This window comes from Alosa sapidissima, chromosome 19 (assembly GCF_018492685.1).
Source record: "Alosa sapidissima isolate fAloSap1 chromosome 19, fAloSap1.pri, whole genome shotgun sequence".
NCBI classification, from domain to species: Eukaryota; Metazoa; Chordata; class Actinopteri; order Clupeiformes; family Clupeidae; genus Alosa; species Alosa sapidissima.
The window spans coordinates 32,078,156-32,099,745 of NC_055975.1; the positions used below are offsets into that span (position 1 = coordinate 32,078,156).

General features: G+C 42.6%; 1 protein-coding gene and 1 long non-coding RNA gene across 8 annotated transcripts in view; one reads left to right on the forward strand and one right to left on the reverse strand.

The window, feature by feature from the left end:
• The window catches only part of myo10 (myosin X), a 123,507-nt gene that overhangs the window by 28,974 nt on the left and 72,943 nt on the right, over nucleotides 1–21,590 (forward strand). For 3 of the 7 annotated variants that reach the window (XM_042072033.1, XM_042072031.1, XM_042072032.1), the window contains exons 4-8: nucleotides 4,509–4,696; nucleotides 5,085–5,204; nucleotides 10,476–10,600; nucleotides 16,086–16,099; nucleotides 16,307–16,391. In XM_042072033.1, the coding sequence (XP_041927967.1) occupies nucleotides 4,509–4,696; nucleotides 5,085–5,204; nucleotides 10,476–10,600; nucleotides 16,086–16,099; nucleotides 16,307–16,391 (532 nt within the window). Of the gene's footprint in view, nucleotides 1–471; nucleotides 507–1,796; nucleotides 1,842–3,681; nucleotides 3,733–4,135; nucleotides 4,206–4,508; nucleotides 4,697–5,084; nucleotides 5,205–10,475; nucleotides 10,601–16,085; nucleotides 16,100–16,306; nucleotides 16,392–21,590 lie in introns of those variants that run through there. The other 4 variants (XM_042072034.1, XM_042072037.1, XM_042072035.1 and 1 more) reach the window with 4 other exon arrangements.
• LOC121692956 lies at nucleotides 10,854–11,527 on the reverse strand. Its single transcript, XR_006025384.1, has 3 exons — nucleotides 11,229–11,527; nucleotides 11,045–11,136; nucleotides 10,854–10,935 (listed from the first exon to the last, which is right to left on the reverse strand). It is a non-coding gene; the product is annotated as an uncharacterized LOC121692956 (long non-coding RNA).

Below are 21,590 nucleotides of genomic sequence, written 5' to 3' on the forward strand. Positions count from 1 at the left end.
CTACACACACACACACACACACTATACACTACACACACACACACACACACTATACACTACACACACACACACACACACTATACACTACACACACACACACACACACTATACACTACACACACACACACACACACACACTATAGGAGCTTCATGATGGTGCCATCCTACACACACTCCACCTGCGCTACACACAGCAGCTCATTTACGTACGTAACACACACACTATACACTACACACACACACACACACTATACACTACACACACACACACACACACACACACACTATAGGAGCTTCATGATGGTGCCATCCTACACACACTCCACCTGCGCTACACACAGCAGCTCATTTACGTACGTAACACACACACTATACACTACACACACACACACACACTATACACTACACACACACACACACACACACACACACACACACTATAGGAGCTTCATGATGGTGCCATCCTACACACACTCCACCTGCGCTACACACAGCAGCTCATCTACGTACGTAACACACACACTATACACTACACACACACACACACACACACACACACACACACTATACACTACACACACACACTATACACTATACACTACACACACACACACACACACACTATACACTACACTACACACACACACACACACACACACACACTATAGGAGCTTCATGATGGTGCCATCCTACACACACTCCACCTGCGCTACACACAGCAGCTCATTTACGTACGTAACACACACACTATACACTACACACACACACACACACTATACACACCACACACACACACACACACACACACACACACACTATAGGAGCTGCATGATGGTGCCATCCTACACACACTCCACCTGCGCTACACACAGCAGCTCATTTACGTACGTAACACACACACTATACACTACACACACACACACACACTATACACTACACACACACACACTATACACTACACACACACACACACACACACACACACACACACTATACACTACACTACACTACACACACACACACACACACACACACACACACTATACACTACACTACACTACACACACACACACACACACACTATAGGAGCTTCATGATGGAGCCATCCTACACACACTCCACCTGCGCTACACACAGCAGCTCATCTACGTACGTAACACACACACTATACACTACACACACACACACACACTATACACTACACACACACACACTATACATTACACACACACACACACACTATACACTACACACACACACACACACACACTATACACTACACACACACACACTATACACTACACACACACACACACACTATACACTACACACACACACACTATACACTACACACACACACACACACTATACACTACACACACACACACACACACACTATACACTACACACACACACACACACACACACTACACACACACACACACACACACTATACACTACACACACACACACTATACACTACACACACACACACACACTATACACTACACACACACACACTATACACTACACACACACACTATACACTACACACACACACACACTATACACTACACACACACACACACACACACTATACACTACACACACACACACACACTATACACTACACACACACACACACACTATACACTATACACTACACACACACACACACACACTATACACTACACACACACACACACACACTATACACTACACACACACACACACACACTATACACTACACTACACACACACACACACACACACTATAGGAGCTTCATGATGGAGCCATATTACACACACTCCACCTGTGCTACACACAGCAGCTCATCTACGTACGTAACACACACACTATACACTACACACACACACCACACACACATGCACACACACACACACACACCACACACACACATGCACACACACACACATACGCATACACACGCACACATGCACACACACACACACACTATACACTACACACACACACACACACTATACACTACACTACACACACACACACACACACACACACACTATAGGAGCTTCATGATGGTGCCATCCTACACACACTCCACCTGCGCTACACACAGCAGCTCATCTACGTACGTAACACACACACTATACACTACACACACACACACACTATACACTACACACACACACACTATACATTACACACACACACACACACACTGTACACTACACACACACACACACACACACTATACACTACACACACACACACACACTATACACTACACACACACACACTATACATTACACACACACACACACACTATACACTACACACACACACACACACACACTATACACTACACACACACACACACACACACACACACACTATAGGAGCTTCATGATGGTGCCATCCTACACACACTCCACCTGCGCTACACACAGCAGCTCATCTACGTACGTAACACACACACTATACACTACACACACACACACACACTATACACTACACACACACACACACACACACACACTATACACTACACACACACACACACACACACACTATACACTACACACACACACACACACACACACACACACACACACACTATACACTACACACACACACACACACACACACACACACACACACACTATACACTACACACACACACTATACACTATACACTACACACACACACACACACACTATACACTGCACACACACACACACTATACACTACACACACACACACACACACTATAGGAGCTTCATGATGGTGCCATCCTACACACACTCCACCTGCGCTACACACAGCAGCTCATCTACGTACGTAACACACACACTATACACTACACACACACACACACACACACTATACACTACACACACACACACACACACACACACACACACACACTATAGGAGCTTCATGATGGTGCCATCCTACACACACTCCACCTGCGCTACACACAGCAGCTCATCTACGTACGTAACACACACACTATACACTACACACACACACACACACACACACTATACACTACACACACACACACTATAGGAGCTGCATGATGGTGCCATCCTACACACACTCCACCTGCGCTACACACAGCAGCTCATTTACGTACGTAACACACACACTATACACTACACACACACACACACACTATACACTACACACACACACACTATACACTACACACACACACACACTATACACTACACTACACACACACACACACACACACACACTATAGGAGCTTCATGATGGTGCCATCCTACACACACTCCACCTGCGCTACACACAGCAGCTCATCTACGTACGTAACACACACACTATACACTACACACACACACACACACTATACACTACACACACACACACACACACACACACACACTATACACTACACACACACACACACACACACACTATACACTATACACTACACACACACACACACACACACACTATACACTACACACACACACACACACACACACACACACACACTATAGGAGCTTCATGATGGTGCCATCCTACACACACTCCACCTGCGCTACACACAGCAGCTCATTTACGTACGTAACACACACACTATACACTACACACACACACACACACTATACACCACACACCACACACACACACACACACACACACACACACACTATAGGAGCTTCATGATGGTGCCATCCTACACACACTCCACCTGCGCTACACACAGCAGCTCATCTACGTACGTAACACACACACTATACACTACACACACACACACACACTATACACTACACACACACTATACACTACACACACACACACACACACACACACACTATACACTATACACTACACACACACACACACACACACTATACACTACACACACACACACTATACACTACACACACACACACACACACACACACACACACACACACACTATAGGAGCTTCATGATGGTGCCATCCTACACACACTCCACCTGCGCTACACACAGCAGCTCATTTACGTACGTAACACACACACTATACACTACACACACACACACACACACTATACACTACACACACACACACACACACACACACACACACACACTATAGGAGCTTCATGATGGTGTCATCCTACACTCCACCTGCAATATGTGTGTATCGCAGGTGGAGTGTGTGTAGGATGGCTCCATCATGAAGCTCTCAATCAGCTCATCTACGTACGTAACACACACACACACACACACACACACACATATCTGTGCTGTTTCTCCCTCTGACACACACTGGTTCGATCCTGGTGGCGGTGAACCCGTGTGCGCGTGCGCGTGAGTGTGTGTGTGTTTGTGTTGGAGTGTGTGTGTATGTACTTACACATATCTGTGCTGTTTCTCCCTCTCAGACATACATAGGTTCGATCCTGGTGGCGGTGAACCTGTGTGTGTGTGTATGCGTGTGTGTGTGTGTGTGTGTGTGTGTGTGTGTGTGTACTTACACATATCTGTGCTGTTTCTCCCTCTCAGACATACATTGGGTCGATCCTGGTGGCGGTGAACCCATGTGTGTGTGTGTCAGGTGTGTATGATGAAGCGGCGGTGGAACTCTATAGCGCTGGTGGGCGGGGCCAACTCCCCCCTCATATTTACGCCCTGGCCAATCAGACCTACCGAGCACTATGGCAACGCCACGACAACCAGTGTGTGCTCATCAGGTACCATGCAGTGTGTATGTGTGTGTAATCCAAAGCTCATCAGTGTCAGTTTAAGCATCCAAAGAACTTTCTCATTTAAATATGAACAAGAGACATAATGTGTGTGTCTGTGTGTGTGTGTGATTGTGCGTGCGTGTTTGCATGTGTGTGGTATGGGTGTGTGTGTGTGTGTGTGTGAGTCTGTGTGTGTGATTGTGTGTGTGTGCATGTTTGTGGGTGTGTGTGTGTGCGTGTGTGTGCGTGCGTGTGTCCGTGTGTGTGTGCTTGTGTGTGTGTGTGTGTGCGTGTGCGTGTGCATGTGTGTGTGTTTGTGTGTGTGTGTGTGTGTGTGTGTGTGTGTGCGTGTGTGTATGTGTGTGTTTGTGTGTGTGTGTGTGCGTGTGTGAAGTGGAGAGAGTGGATCAGGAAAGACCGAGAGCACTAAGCTCATTCTGCGTTTCCTGTCGGCGATGAGTCAGAGGTCCCAACCTACAAGCAGCCATGTGGAGAATGCCATCCTGGAGAGCAGGTAGATACACACACACACACACACATATGTATGCACACAAGCACACACACACACATATGCACGCACGCACGCAAACACACACACATATGCACGCACGCACGCAAGCACACACTTACATACACAAACAAACAAACAAATCTGCACACACACACACACACATACCAGAGGTGGGAGTAAGTCACACATGTGTAAGTCACAAGCAAGTCTCAAGTCTTAACCTTCAAGTCTCAAGCAAGTCCAAGTCATTTTTTGTGACAGTCAAGCAAGTCAAGTCAAGTCTTAGCTTGGGTCAAGCAAGTCAAGCAATTGAAATTCATGATGATTTACCCATGTTTTCATTTTAAAATAAGCTACAATAGGCTAGTTATGAACTGCTGGAGTTTTATTTTTAACAAACAAATAGACATTGCATTCATTGAAGCCCCCATAGCCTACATCTAAACGGTTTCTAGAATAAGATGAAATGTATACGATTGCTTGCTACAGTAAGCCTCCTCTACATACTTGCTGCACACTGCCCCCCCCCCCCCCCCCTACATACACAGCACATTGTCTTCAGGATCTTCTCCAACACACATCCTCTACATACTTACAGCACACTGCCCCCACCTACCCACACACACACTACACACGCACAAACACACACAGTCACTGCTCCACTCCCCTCCCGCCCACACACATATCTTCACTGTCATCACTCACATACATCATACATACAGTACTCTGCTTGCAATAGGGCCATCCTTAAAAATATTTTCGTTTGCCGTAACCCGACCGACCCTGTCAATTTAGAACCGACCCAAATATTTATTTTTTTCCCCTTTTAGGACGACCGACTTGCCGGTTGTAAACTTGCGATAAGACAGACCGATTTTTTTTTTTACTCTAAACAACCAATACAAATAAAATACTATTTATTTTAGTAGGCCTTCAAGTATTGTGAATATAAATTGCCTACATACAAACGTAGGCTCTCTTAAATAAAACCCTGTGGCGTCATCTCTATACCATTGGTTTACGCATGTCACACTATGGCCTATACGCTTTGTTTCATTCACACAAACATCTCGACAACGCTCATTACTTGGCACAAAGTTCTGGAAGAACTGTGCCCAGATCTTTTCTCATCCCTTCTCCCCTCTAGTCTAAAGGTGACCGTGTTGAAGAATTGAAATTGGTTGTGGTCTATTCAGTATTTCTCAAAATATGGGTCTGCAACGTGGAGACTGATGGTCCGCGGAGTCGTGGAGTGAAATTAGGCCCGGTGCTTCGTCTGATAATTTGCTCCGCAGTTGATCAAGATACCGCGGGCCGACAAAAAAAGAAAACAAACGTTTCTGCTAAAGGCTGGTCTACATAACCTGCATCAGATTGAGGTTTGCAGTGATGCGCCTGAAGGCACGGGTTGAGGACCCAGTCAGTTACGTCACAATATGCACATTTGTTTAAATTCATACCTATGTAATCACCATGACCATAATTGTACTTTTTTTTTTACTTTGAATCTTGACCCATTTTTTTTTTTTTTTTGGCTGTTACTGCAAACAAGAATATTTTTAAGGATGGCCTAGTAAGTCCCTTCACCATACTTGCAGTACACTGCCCCCCCCCCCCTCTCCCCTACATACACAGCAGATTGTCTCATGAGGAAGCTTCTCCAACACACATATTGCACACTGCCCTCTCCCCACATATACAGCACACTATCCCATCTCTCTTGTCACCCCCCCAACACACACACACCAAGACCCCTAGCAGTTGGGTTAGCCCCTTGAGCCGTGGATCTGCCCAAGGTTTCTTCCTTGGTAAGGGAGTTTTTCCTTGCCCCTGTTGCTCTTGGGTGCTCCTTGTTGTTGCCCCCCCAATCCCAATCCTCCCCCACCTTTCTTATGCAGCCCTTGCCACTTAATCTACTAAACCCCTCTTCTACTGCACTTTTTACCCCACCCCCATTAATGCACAAATAGGCTGACACCAGACATAATTTCACTGCATTTCTTACTTCCAGTAAACTATATGCATGTGACAATAAACTTCCTTGTATCCTTGTATTAAAAATAGCCTATTATTGTTTCAATATGCCTCAAATATTAGGTAGCCTAAGCTACATCAAATCATGGAAATATATTCAAACAGTTCAAGTTACACCTGTCCTGACCTGTCACATCTCCAGGGAACCAATAATGTTGAAAAAGTGAACTAATCATTCAATCAAACGCTGCCGCCGACGTCACTGCCAAACTTTGACAAGCGCAACAGCGCAATGGGTTTTGGACCGTCAATGCTATATCATATTATACATAAGCCTAACATGTGAAGGAAGCTACTTTTCTATGCTGATTGCTGGCAGTTAGCTAGGCCTACTTACTGTTGTTAGCCTATATATACTCTTTTGATCCCGTGAGGGAAATTTGGTCTCTGCATTTGTCCCAATCCGTGAATTAGTGAAACACACACAGCACACAGTGAACACACAGTGAGGGGAAGCACACACTAATCCCGGCGCAGTGAGCTGCCTGCTTCAACAGCGGCGCTCGGGAAGCAGTGAGGGGTTAGGTGCCTTACTCAAGGGCACTTCAGCCGCAGCCCACTAGTCGGGGCTCGAATCGGCAACCCTCCGGTTACAAGTCCAGAGTGCTAACCAGTGGGCCACGGCTGCCCCATAGGCTGTAACGTATGGAACAGGGACGTGTTTAAGAGGGAGGGAGAAAGAGAGGCGCTTACTTTAGGTTACATTGGCAACATTTTTGCTATATATCAAGATTAAACTTGTTACAAGAAAATGTTTCACTTTGCCATTTCACACATTTTAACCTAATATGGCGTTAACTAAAAAGCATAATAGATTCAAAGCCAACTCTTAACATGCCTCAAATTTGACGTTAGGTTTCTAACACAACTAACTTCGGATGAAAATCAACGTGGTGGTGGTTATGTCGCTATTTTGCACATTTGCAGACTGCTGTTCATTTCTCCTTTGAATTGTCAGATACATCATCTGTGAAGCCAAACATTATTATGTTTTGGTATAAACGTAGAGCCTTCCATATTTGGAAGTTAGCCTACCTCAGTCTGTCTCAATTGATCTGGCACTTGCTGTTGATCGGTCGCGTCGTGTCACTTGGTACAATGACAGGTTCGCTCGTGTGACACATGCAACAGCACCTAAGCATGTTTTCTAAAATCGTAAAATGAACTCCTTAACTCATTGAATGCCAAGCTGTTTTCGGAAGCTTTGTCCTAGAGTGCCAGCAATCTAGACCATTGTTGATGATTTTTGTACAGCCACAGCATATTCTGTGTTATAGCTATGGACACATACAATGGCTCGTTCGAAAGGTGAGACTTTAAGCTCTCAGTGGGTGTAAACCGTGTATTTCTACACGCCTGTGTTCCTGAGAAATCCCAAGCTAAACAGTGGCTAGTTTTCATCAAAATCGCTGTTTTTTTTCTAGAAATGGAGATGCAGTATAACGTCTTTCATGAAATATAAAGTGTTGCCTGTAAAGTTTCCGGGAAGTGACCTGGCGAGACTGCCACCTAGTGATGGCCTGGTTTTGAGCTGACGTGCATGCGTCACTGATTCGACCCAAAGCGGCAACCGAGTTATGATAAAATGTCCAGATAAAATGTCCAGATTTTTCATGAGTTTTCATGAGTTTTCGATCGTCATAAATTTAATTTCCATTCATCACAGAGTTCCCAAAATCACATATAAGGTGTGTTAGAGTGTCTAGTTTCGTAATTAAAAAAAATAATAATAATATTACGTTTTTGGCACTCAACGCATGGGAAGGAAAAACGTAATATTACGTATTTGGCACTCAATGAGTTAATATCTATGAAAAAAATAAAAAAGTCAAGTTATTTCAATTCATTTGTCTCAAGTCTAAGTCAAGTCTCAAGTCATGAATAGCAAGTCAAAGTCAAGTCGAGTATTTTATACATGTTGATCAAGCAAGTCTCAAGTCTTAAAAAATGTGACTCGAGTCTGACTCGAGTCAAGTCATGTGACTCGAGTCCCCCATGTCTGACACACACACATACGCACGCACATACACACACACATACGCACGCACAATCGCACATACACACGCGCACACGCACGCACGCAAGCACACACACACACGCACGCACACACACATACACACGCACGCAAGCACACACACACACGCACACACACACACACACACACAAGCACAAACACTTACACACATCCACATACTTACACAAACAAACAAACAAATGTACACACACACACAAACACAAACTAACAAACGCACGTACACACACACTCTTTCTTTCTCTCTCTCTCACACACACACACACACACACACACACACACACACACACAAGCACAAACACAACACACAACAAATGCACACACACACACACACATACCTACACTACTGGTCAAACGTTTGGTGTCCATTCTATTCTAGTCAGAATACCAGCTGAGATCAGTTGCATTGTTTTTATTATTCAGGGCATCAGTGTTCAGATTACATCATTTCAAAAGGGTTCACAACTTTATTTATCCAATGTTCCAAAGACACATTCTGTTTGCTATCTGATATCATTTTAAAATGGTAACTGAGAAAACATTGAAGAACCCTTTTGCAGTTACGTAAGCACATAACATTGAAGAACCCTTTTGCAGTTACGTAAGCACATAACATTGAAGAACCCTTTTGCAGTTACGTAAGCACATAACATTGAAGAACCCTTTTGCAGTTACGTAAGCACATAACATTGAAGAACCCTTTTGCAGTTACGTAAGCACATAACATTGAAGAACCCTTTTGCAATTACGTAAGCACATAACATTGAAGAACCCTTTTGCAGTTACGTAAGCACATAACATTGAAGAACCCTTTTGCAGTTACGTAAGCACATAACATTGAAGAACCCTTTTGCAATTACGTAAGCACATAACATTGAAGAACCCTTTTGCAGTTACGTAAGCACATAACATTGAAGAACCCTTTTGCAGTTACGTAAGCACATAATCTGAGCGCCTCGTAATCTGAGCGCCTCGAGCGCCTCAAAACGAAAAAAGTTCAACTCCAAGCAGAAAAGCGTTGGTGATGGTGGTGATGATGATGATGATGATGATGATGACTAGATGATGGTGATGATAATGAGGTAGAGAAGGGAAAAGGTGATGACTAGATGATTACGTTTGCATGGTGCTGACATGCACTGGCTATGATAACATATTAATAATAATAATTGCTAACATAATATCTGTGTGTGTGTGTGTGTGTGTAGTCCTGTTCTAGAGGCCTTTGGGAATGCACGGACCGCCCACAACAGCAACTCTTCTCGCTTTGGCAAATTCATCCAGTTGCACTTCAGTTACCGTGGCAACATCCTGAGTGGACAGATCACACACTGTATCCTGCCCTGTGTGTGTGTGTGTGCGTGTGTGTGTGTGTGTTTGTGTGTGTGTATAACACACTGTATCCTGCCCTGTGTGTGTGTGTGTGTGTGTGTGTGTGTGTGTGTGTATAACACACTGTATCCTGCCCTGTGTGTGTGTGTGTGTGTGTGTGTGTGTGTGTATAACACACTGTATCCTGCCCTGTGTGTGTGTGTGTGTGTGTGTGTGTGTATAACACACTGTATCCCGCCATGTGCGTGTGTGTGTGTAGCAAACTCCAGCCGGACAGTTGTAGCGTACTGATGGTTTCTTTATTTCTTTGTGAAAGTCCTGAGACCACCGTAAGAGCTATGTACAATATAATACAATAACCTATAATAAGAACTTATGACACACATAACAGCAATATGTTAGGTTACAGTAAAATGAATAAAAAGAAAGAATAGTATCTAGCCACCTTGTTCCCGTTCCAGCTGAGTGCTAAGATTTATCCTTAAGAATCCACTTCTTTAAGCTACAAAGTAGCACCGTAAGAGCTATATGATAAGCCTATAATACAGTGATATTAATTAAGAACAAACAATATAATTTAACACAATATATTAAAATAAGGATAAAAAGAAAGAAAATGATTTAGAAACCTTGTTCTCCGTAAGAGTCGTGTCCTTAAGCTACAAAGTAGCACCGTGAGAGCTATACAAGTAGCCTTGTTCTCCGTAAGAGTTACTTTTCCTAAGCTACAAAGTAGCACCGTATCCAACACTTTACTGTTGCCTAGTTCCTTTAAAAGTAAATGCATTCTAAATAATGCCGTTGCCGTAGTGACAATAACAAGCGTGCAGCCAAAGCCTTAGAATGCACCTTGTGGAATGTCTTATGTAGGCTACTGTACCAATGGAATTAAGTCAAATATAAATGATACATATGAATTGAAATTAAACAAAAACAAATAAACAAAAAGTATATTTAAACAAAAACAAATAAACAAGACATGTTTATTTACAGTGTGTGTGTGTGTACTGTATAACACACTGTATCCTGCCCTGTGTGTGTGTGTGTGTGCGTGTGTGTGTGTGTATAACACACTGTATCCTGCCCTGTGTGTGTGTGTGTGTGCGTGTGTGTGTGTGCGTGTGTGTGTGTGTGCATGTGTGTGTGTGTGTGTGTGTGTGTGTATAACACACTGTATCCTGCCCTGTGTGTGTGTGTGTGTGTGCGTGTATGTGTGTGTATAACACACTGTATCCTGCCCTGTGTGTGTGTATAACACACTGTATCCTGCCCTGTGTGTGTGTGTATGTGTGTGTGTGTGTATAACACACTGTATCCTGCCCTGTGTGTGTGTGTGTGTGCGTGTGTGTGTGTGTATAACACACTGTATCCTGCCCTGTGTGTGTGTGTGTATAACACACTGTATCCTGCCCTGTGTGTGTGTATAACACACTGTATCCTGCCCTGTGTGTGTGTGTGTGTGTGTGTGTGTGTGTGTGTGTGTGTGTATAACACACTGTATCCTGCCCTGTGTGTGTGTGTGTATAACACACTGTATCCTGCCCTGTGTGTGTGTGTGTGTGTGCGTGTGTGTGTATAACACACTGTATCCTGCCCTGTGTGTGTGTGTGTGTGCGTGTGTGTGTGTGTATAACACACTGTATCCTGCCCTGTGTGTGTGTGTGTATAACACACTGTATCCTGCCCTGTGTGTGTGTATAACACACTGTATCCTGCCCTGTGTGTGTGTGTGTGTGTGCGTGTGTGTGTGTGTATAACACACTGTATCCTGCCCTGTGTGTGTGTGTTACGCTATTCAGGGCAGGTTGAACAGTGCGCTACTTTGTTGCGTTATCTTGCGTCCCGCCAAGTGCTAATTGTGGGTTGGGCAACGTCTATAAGGACGCCTTGTTTGAGGTCTGGGCTCTGTCACATTCACTTCCCATCCGATCCCGTCGGCAGACGCAGGGCAGCTCCGTGGTGCCTCGCTGGCACATCACGTTCTTTGTTTAGCCTTTTGTGTAGCTTTAGTTATTTTGTTGTCCAAGCACGTTGCCCATATGGGATTGATCTTTGTTGTCTTTAGTTAATTCATATTTAGAGCAGGTGGTATTCGGTGATGGGTTTTCACATTATTTAGTTTAGGTTTAGTTCAGCACCGCAGTAAGCAGACCCGGAAGACTCACAACAAACCATGTCTTTTGTTTCTGGTCGGGAGTCAGGCAAGATCCATATTTCCCCGCAGATATGTGTGGTCAGGGTTTCCTTTCTGTTCTGTTTTGGTTGCTTTAGTACCACCATGCTCCGTTTATGCCAAACCACAATCATTCATTAAATTAAGTTGTTATGCACCATCACCACTTCTCTATGGCCTTTGTATGTTGCACCATTTCATATTTGATGGGCTCGTAACAGTGTGTGTCAAAGTCAAAGTCAAAGTCTGCTTTATTGTCAATTTCTTCACATGTCAAAACATACAAAGAGATCGAAATTACGTTTACCACTATCCCACGGTGGAGACAAGACATATTTTAACCAATTAGGTCCACAGACAAACATAACATTCAAGTAAACAATATAAAAAGTAAATAAGAAGGCACATACAATGAAGAAATAAGAGCAGCAAAATTTGGTTGAAATTGTGCAATTGTGCATACAGTAGACAGTCATTATAATAGTGCAAAGTCAGGCCAATAAATGGCTGAGGTAGTTCTGTTTGACTTAAGTAAGCAAGTGGCATAGTGGTGCAAGTTATGTAAGAGCAGCAGAAGTGTGTTCAGAAGTGTTTTCAGGACAACAGGACAACAACAACAAGTTGCAAAGTGTGCAAGTGTACAAGTGGAGTAGTGCAAGTGGAGTAGTGCAAGGCAGCCATTGTGGGTCCAAAAAGTCCAGGATGTTATGTGGCTGAGGGTGGAGGGGGGAGAGAGTTCAGCATCCTAACAGCCTGGTGTATGAAGCTGTTGGTGAGTCTGGTGGTGCGGGAGTGCAGGCTTCTGTACCTCTTCCCAGAGGGCAGTGGATCAAACAAATTGTGAGCGGGGTGACTTGCATCACTCACAATTGTGATCACTCACAATTGTGATCTTAAACATTTCCCAGTCTGTTGTGTCAAAGCAGTCTTGAAGAGCATCAGAGGCTCCCTCAGGCCACACTTTTACCTGCTTGCAAACCGGTTTGTTTGCTTTCACTCTTTGTCTGTATGCGGGCATTAGCATAACAGTGATATGGTCAGAAAGTCCAATGTGGGGGAGGGGGGTGGCTTTGTATGCTCCTTTGTGTGTAGGACCAGGTCCAGGATGTTGTCTCCTCTTGTTGGAAAATCAACATGCTGGTGTAGCTTTGGAAGAACAGTTTTAAGATCTGCATGGTTAAAATCTCCAGCGAAGATGGTGAAACCGTCTGGGTGTGCCGTCTGTTGTTCACTGACAGCCTGGTACAGTTCACTAAGAGTCGTGTTCCTATCGCTGTTATTGTTGGTAGGCGGGATGTATACTGCGACTAGCAGAATCGCAGTAATTTCCCTTGGCAGGTAAAAAGGACGGCACTTGACACTTTTTGTGTGTGTGTGTGTGTGTGCAAGGTGTGTGTTAGAGGTCTGCATGGGACAGATTTTTTAGTCCAGTGCCCGCCTGCTTCTGCAATATTATGCCCAGCTCCTGCCCGATAAAGCACAAGAGATGCAGGTGGGATATTCAGTTCTGCTTTCCGAATCAGAATCAGCTTTATTAACCCATTCACGCTGGATGCTGCATGACTCAACATTGACCCTCCCGCTGGATGCTGCGTAGCGCAACATTGACCCTCCCGCTGGATGCTTCTGGATGTTTCTAGGTGCTACAGAAGCTTAGATATTAAATTTTGGTAGACGTTGACAAATTTTAGTATGTTTTCAGAAAACCCTCAGGAAATAAGGTTATTTAGTCTAGAATGCCATAGGATTCTATAGGCGTTTTTAGCAGGCATTTTAGGAGTAAATGGGTTAACAAGGTTTGCATAAATAAACAAGAAATTTGACTCCTGTTAATGTTTGCAGGGTGAACTGAAAGTGAGGCCAAAACTTTCAAACGTGTGGGAACATGTTTCTGAAATGAAGCAACAAAACAGGTTGAATTCAGACTCCGTAAAGCAGAGTCAATTCAGACTCCGTAAAGCAATCAATAAAAGAGTCAATTTACGGCACAATGGTGATGCATGAGCTCAAAAACAAGCACCTTGAATTCTATTTGCCCAGTGCTGTAAAAAATTAGAGGGAACATTGATCAGTTTATCGAACCAGGGGCCATCAAATGTAGGTTGGGTATCGTTTGGGTTTTATCCAATAACAGTGCTAAACCATCACTTTTAAAATATTACCTGTGCCTAAACGGTGCCTAAACCGTCACTTTTAAAATGATACCTGTGCCTAAACCGTCACTTTTAAAATGATACCTGTGCCTAAACCGTCACTTTTAAAATGATACCTGTGCCTAAACGGTGCCTAAACCGTCACTTTTAAAATGATACCTGTGCCTAAACCGTCACTTTTAAAATGATACCTGTGCCTAAACCGTCACTTTTAAAATATTACCTGTGCCTAAACGGTGCCTAAACCGTCACTTTTAAAATATTACCTGTGCCTAAACGGTGCCTGAACTGGTGCTTTTTGAAGTTCTTTTTTAAAATTTGATAAAACAATCTGAACTTGAACTTGATATGTTCATTGCATAATCAATATCTGAACTTGCATTGTTTCTCAGCATATATACTATAATATACTATAATAACTGGTATCATATATACTATAATATTTATAATAACTGGTATCATATATACTATAATATACTATAATAACTGGTATCATATATACTATAATATACTATAATAACTGGTATCATATATACTATAATATTTATAATAACTGGTATCATATATACTATAATATACTATAATAACTGGTATCATATATACTATAATATACTATAATAACTGGTATCTGAACTTGCATTGTTTCTCAGCATATATACTATAATATACTATAATAACTGGTATCATATATACTATAATATACTATAATAACTGGTATCTGGTATCATATATACTATAATATACTATAATAACTGGTATCATATATACTATAATATACTATAATAACTGGTATCTGGAACTGCATTCTTACTAGGCAGCTTGCCATTGGTAATAAAGTTTAGCTATTGAGTGTTAAAATTGCCGCAGAATGGTGTGTGTGTGTGTGTGTGTAGTGAAATATATGTTTGAGGGTCTCTGTGTATTTGTGTGTGTATATTGTCTCTGTGTATTTGTGTGTGTATATTGTCTCTGTGTATTTGTGTGTGTGTATTGTCTGTGTGTATTGTCTGTGTGTATTTGTCTGTGTGTATTGTCTGTGTATTTGTGTGTGTGAGTAGTGTCTGTGTATTTGTGTGTGTATATTGTGTGTGTATTTGTGTGTGTATTGTCTCTGTGTGAAATTTAAATATTCCCCTTGACTAGTTTTCTCCCAAATGAAGATCTGCTGGAAAAGGTTAGTACAGAGTTAGACTGTGTGTGTGTGTGTGTGTGTGTGTAAAAGCACACACATGACTAGACTGTGTGTGTGTGTGTGAAAGCACACACGACTGTTTAAGAGAGAAAAATAAAATCCATATATGATAATAATAATAATTATCATAATCATTATCGTCATCATTGCCATCATCATAACATGTCATATCCTAATGTGCCTTTATAGAACCGTGTGGTGCGTCAGAACCCAGGAGAGAGAAATTATCACATCTTCTACACTCTGCTAGCCGGGGCATCAACAGAGCAGAGAGGTATCACACACACACACACACACACACACACACACACACACACACACACCAGGGCTGTAATACTCCAGTCCAGTCTTGGACTGTTTTTTATGGTCTCGAACTTGTCTTGGATTCGCTTAGCCTGACCAGCCAGACCCACATCAAGATGTAGGGTCTAGGGACTCACCGTTCACAGCGCTCAGTCCGAGGGGCGGGATAATAGGTTGTCTTTCAAATTTCCTCTGCACGCAATAGGATAGCGCTACAACTCATGAGTCTCATGCGTTTTCCCACCAGCGGAGCTAGTTGGCTAGTTCAAACTCGTGTCACGCTGTTCGCCAACAGCAACATCCATCTTCTTTGTTTTCAAGTAGCAGGGAATTCATGCCGAACTGTTGCAACTCTGCCATCAATCATTATGTTAAGTCCCCCTGGCATGGCATGGTTTTATTTCAGTTAGCCTAATAGCTGGTTTGATTTGCATTGAGAGATGATCTTATAGAAATTACCCCATGCAAATCATGATCATGAATCACCTCTATTCATCTGCTGTCAACTCTATTCACCTTTACTCAACTCTATTCACCTGAACTCACCTCTACTCAACTCTACTCACCTCCACTCAAGTCTATTCACCTCCACCTGTACTCAACTCTATTCACCTCCTCTCAACTCTACTCAACTCCACTCAAGTCTATTCACCTCCACCTGTACACAACTCTATTCACCTCCTCTCAACTCTACTCACCTCTACTCTACGCATCTCAACTCTATTCATCTCCACTCAGTTTTGATCCCAACCAGAGCTAGTGAGCGGAGTGGAGTGCGAGTGAACAAGGAGCGCAACGCCACTCAACTCCACTCAACTCTATTCACCTCCACTCAACTCTATTCACCTCCACTCAACTCCACTCAACTCTATTCACCTCCACTCAACTCTACTCAACTCTATTCACCTCCACTCAACTCTATTCACCTCCACTCAACTCTACTCAACTCTATTCACCACCACTCAACTCTATTCACCTCCACTCAACTCTATTCACCTCCACTCAACTCTACTCAACTCTATTCACCACCACTCAACTCTATTCACCTCCACTCAACTCTATTCACCTCCACTCAACTCCACTCAACTCTATTCACCTCCACTCAACTCTATTCACCACCACTCACCTCAACTCTATTCACCTCCACTCAACTCCACTCAACTCTATTCACCTCCACTCAACTCTATTCACCTCCACTCACCTCCACTCAACTCTATTCACCTCCACTCAACTCTATTCACCACCACTCACCTCCACTCAACTCTATTCACCTCCACTCAACTCTATTCACCTCCACTCAACACTCAACTCTACTCAACTCCACTCTACTCACCACCACTCAACTCTATTCACCTCCACCTGTACTCAACTCTATTCACCACCACTCAACTCCACTCAACTCTATTCACCTCCACTCAACTCTATTCACCTCCACCTGTACTCAACTCTATTCACCACCACTCAACTCCACTCAACTCTATTCACCTCCACTCACCTCCACTCAACTCCACTCAACTCTACTCAACTCCACTCAACTCTATTCACCTCCACCTGTACACTCAACTCTACTTAACACCACTCAACTCTATTCACCTCCACCTGTACATTCAACTCTATTCACCTCCACCTGTACTCACCTCCACTCAACTCTATTCACCTCCACCTTGTAGCACTGCCACATAATTTTAGGATTCACTTTTCTTAAGCATGTGTTATGAAATGATAACCAATATAAAAGTGTTCTCCGCTTTATTTCTCCATATTATGTATGTCTGTAGCCCTATCGTGAATACCATTTGAATTCTGTTGTTGCTGTCCGGTACGAAGGATCCTGTTTTTTGTTTCAGTCACTGAAAGCCTTGTCGGATCGGTTTTCTTTGTGGATTATATTGGTTGCACTGGACATAGATTATTCAAACTGTTTTCTTCTTTTCGGTGGATTTTTGTCGTGGAGTCTCTTTGTTTGTTGTTTGGATGGACTGAGAGCGCATGAAGTGTGTAGGCTATGTGGACACTTTGGTTGTGCTCCTTGCAATATGAACTGTTTGGAAATAAGTGTTTATTTGTTTGTTTACTTCTGCTCACATAAAATCTACCTGTTAACTGTATTTGTTGTGTTTTCCCCAATTCAGTGTAGACACATCAACTGTCTCTACTCACCTCAACTCTACTCACCTCTACTCTACTCACCTCAACTCTACTCATCTCTACTCTACTCACCTCTACTCTACTCATCTCTACTCTACTCTACTCATCTCTACTCATCTCTACTGTACTCATCTCTACTCTACTCATCTCTACTCATCTCTACTCTATTCTACTCATCTCTACTCTACTCTACTCTGCTCTACTCTACTCTATTCTACTCATCTCTACTCTACTCATCTCTACTCTACTCATCTCTACTCATCTCTACTCTACTCATCTCTACTCTACTCTACTCTACTCATCTCTACTCTACTCTATTCTACTCTATTCTACTCATCTCTACTCTACTCTACTCTACTCATCTCTACTCTACTCATCTCTACTCATCTCTACTCTACTCATCTCTACTCATCTCTACTCTACTCATCTCTACTCATCTCTACTCTACTCATCTCTACTCTACTCATCTCTACTCTACTCTACTCTACTCATCTCTACTCTACTCATCTCTACTCATCTCTACTCTACTCATCTCTGCTCTACTCTACTCTACTCTACTCATCTCTACTCATCTCTACTCTACTCTACTCATCTCTACTCTACTCATCTCTACTCATCTCTACTCTACTCATCTCTACTCTACTCATCTCTACTCTACTCTACTCATCTCTACTCTACTCATCTCTACTCTACTCATCTCTATTCACCTTAACTCTACTCACGTCTAAGGAGCAGAATGGATGGAATTTTGTTGGAGTGTGGATCGCTTTTTAATTTAGAGGGTGGAGCGGCCGCTCTGGTCCAATTTCGCTCCGATACCCCTCACACCACGAGTCTGAGCCCAAATCCAGGATTCATGTCTTCCTAATAAAACCAAGACCGTTAAATTTTAAAGATTGGCCATTGTAAGTTTGTGGTGTAGGCATACTATTTCCACAAGTGTAGGCATACTATTCCAACAAAACAATGTGGTGACACTGAATAATTAGTAAGCAAAAACAAAGGCAAAAGTAGTAAAAAAAGTAATAAAAGACAAGGTAGAATAATTATCAAGGCAGATTCAGAATTTGTAACTCGGCACAGTTAGCAGAAAGCATCTGAGAACAGTTTGGTCTTAAGTCTAGATTTAAAACTGGCTACAGTTGGGGCCTTTTTGATGTCATCCGAAAGTTGGTTCCACAGCTGAGCCGCATAGCAGCTAAAAGCTGCTTCACCATGTTTATTTCTAACTGTGGGTTTTACTAGCAGGTTTTTCACCTGGGACCTGAGAGGACGAGAAGGTGTGTACTGCTGAAGCATGTCTGACAAGTATTTAGGTCTTGCTCCATTTACTGATTTATAAACAAGCAATAGTGCTTTAAAGTCAATTCTGTGACTTACTGGAAGCCAGTGCAAGGACTTAAGAATTGGAGTAATGTGGTCAGTTCTTTTAGTTTTTGTTAGAATCCTAGCTGCTGCATTTTGTATCACCTGAAGCTGTTTAATAGTCTTTTTAGGAAGGCCTGTGAACAGTCCATTGCAGTAATCAACCCTGCTGGAGATAAATGCATGAATGAGTTTTTCTAAGTCATGTTTTGACATCAGCCCTCTGAGTTTGGCAATATTTTTGAGGTGGTAAAAAGCTGATTTAGTTATCACTTTCATGTGGCTGTTGAAATTTAGATCACTGTCAATTAATACACCAATATTTTTAACAGTATCCTTTGCCTTCAACCCCTTTGTGTCAAGGAGAGTGGCAACCCTAAGTCTTTCCTCCTTTTTACCAAATATAATTACTTGATTTGGTCTATACACTCACACATAGATTCAAGAGGACCATAGTCGTTTGGTGATAGAGCTAAGTAAATTTGTGTGTCATCTGCATAGCTATGATATGAAATCAAATTATTTTGAATGATTTGTCCAAGTGGGAGCATATAGAGGTTGAATAATAGTGGCCCCAAGATCGACCCCTGGGGAACACCACAGGTCAAGGACGTTGGTGTTGAGGTACAGTTTCCGATGGCAACAGCTCCTTTCTTGTAGATATGATTTTAGCCAGCTGATAACTATGCCTGTAAATCCAACCCAGTGTTCTAGTCTGTGTAGTAAAATATTGTGATCAACAGTGTCAAATGCTGCACTAAGGTCCAGTAGCACTAGGACTGATGTTTTACCTGAATCTGTGTTGAGGCGTATGTCATTGGAAACTTTAATGAGAGCTGTTTCAGTGCTGTGATTTGCCCGACAGAACCAGAAACCAGACAGAAAGTAATCAAAATACCCATTTGATGTCAGGAAGGTGGTTAATTGATTAAAGACTACTTTTTCAATAATTTTGCCAATGAAAGGTAGATTGGATATGGGCCTGTAATTGTTTAGCATGGAGGCATCCAGGTTATTCTTCTTGAGAAGTGGCTCAGCTGTTTTCAGTGACTTAGGAAAAGTACCAGACAGCAGTGATACATTTACAATTTGAAGGACATCCGCCGCTATGAGGTGAAAAACAGATTTGAAAAAATTGGTAGGCAGAGTGTCTAAGACACATGTGGAAGAGCTGAGATTCTGTACCGTTTTTTCAAGTGTTTCGTAGTCTATCTAAGCTATCTAGAGTCTATCTAAGCTGAACTCTGACATCAAGTTTAGTTTCCCTCTGTTTGTTGCTGGAAGTTCAGGTTGTTGAATTTGTAATTGAGCAGATATGTTGAGTCTGATTTTGTCAATTTTACCTTTAAAAAAAGATGAAAACTCATTGCATTTATTAGTTGAGAGAAGTTCAGGCGCTAATTGTGAGGGGGGATTTGTTAACTTATCAACAGTTGAAAATAGAATACGAGTATTATTTGAACTTCTATTGATAATGTTAGAAAAGAAAGACTGTCTTGCTTTGCATATTTCAGAGTTATATGTGTGGAGAATCTCTTTATGGATTTCATAGTAGATCTGAAGTTTGTATTTACGCCATTTTCTTTCAGTCTTCCTACACTCTCTTTTTAGAAGTTTAACTGCTGGATTTTGCCTCCATGGTGCTTTCTGTTTGTCC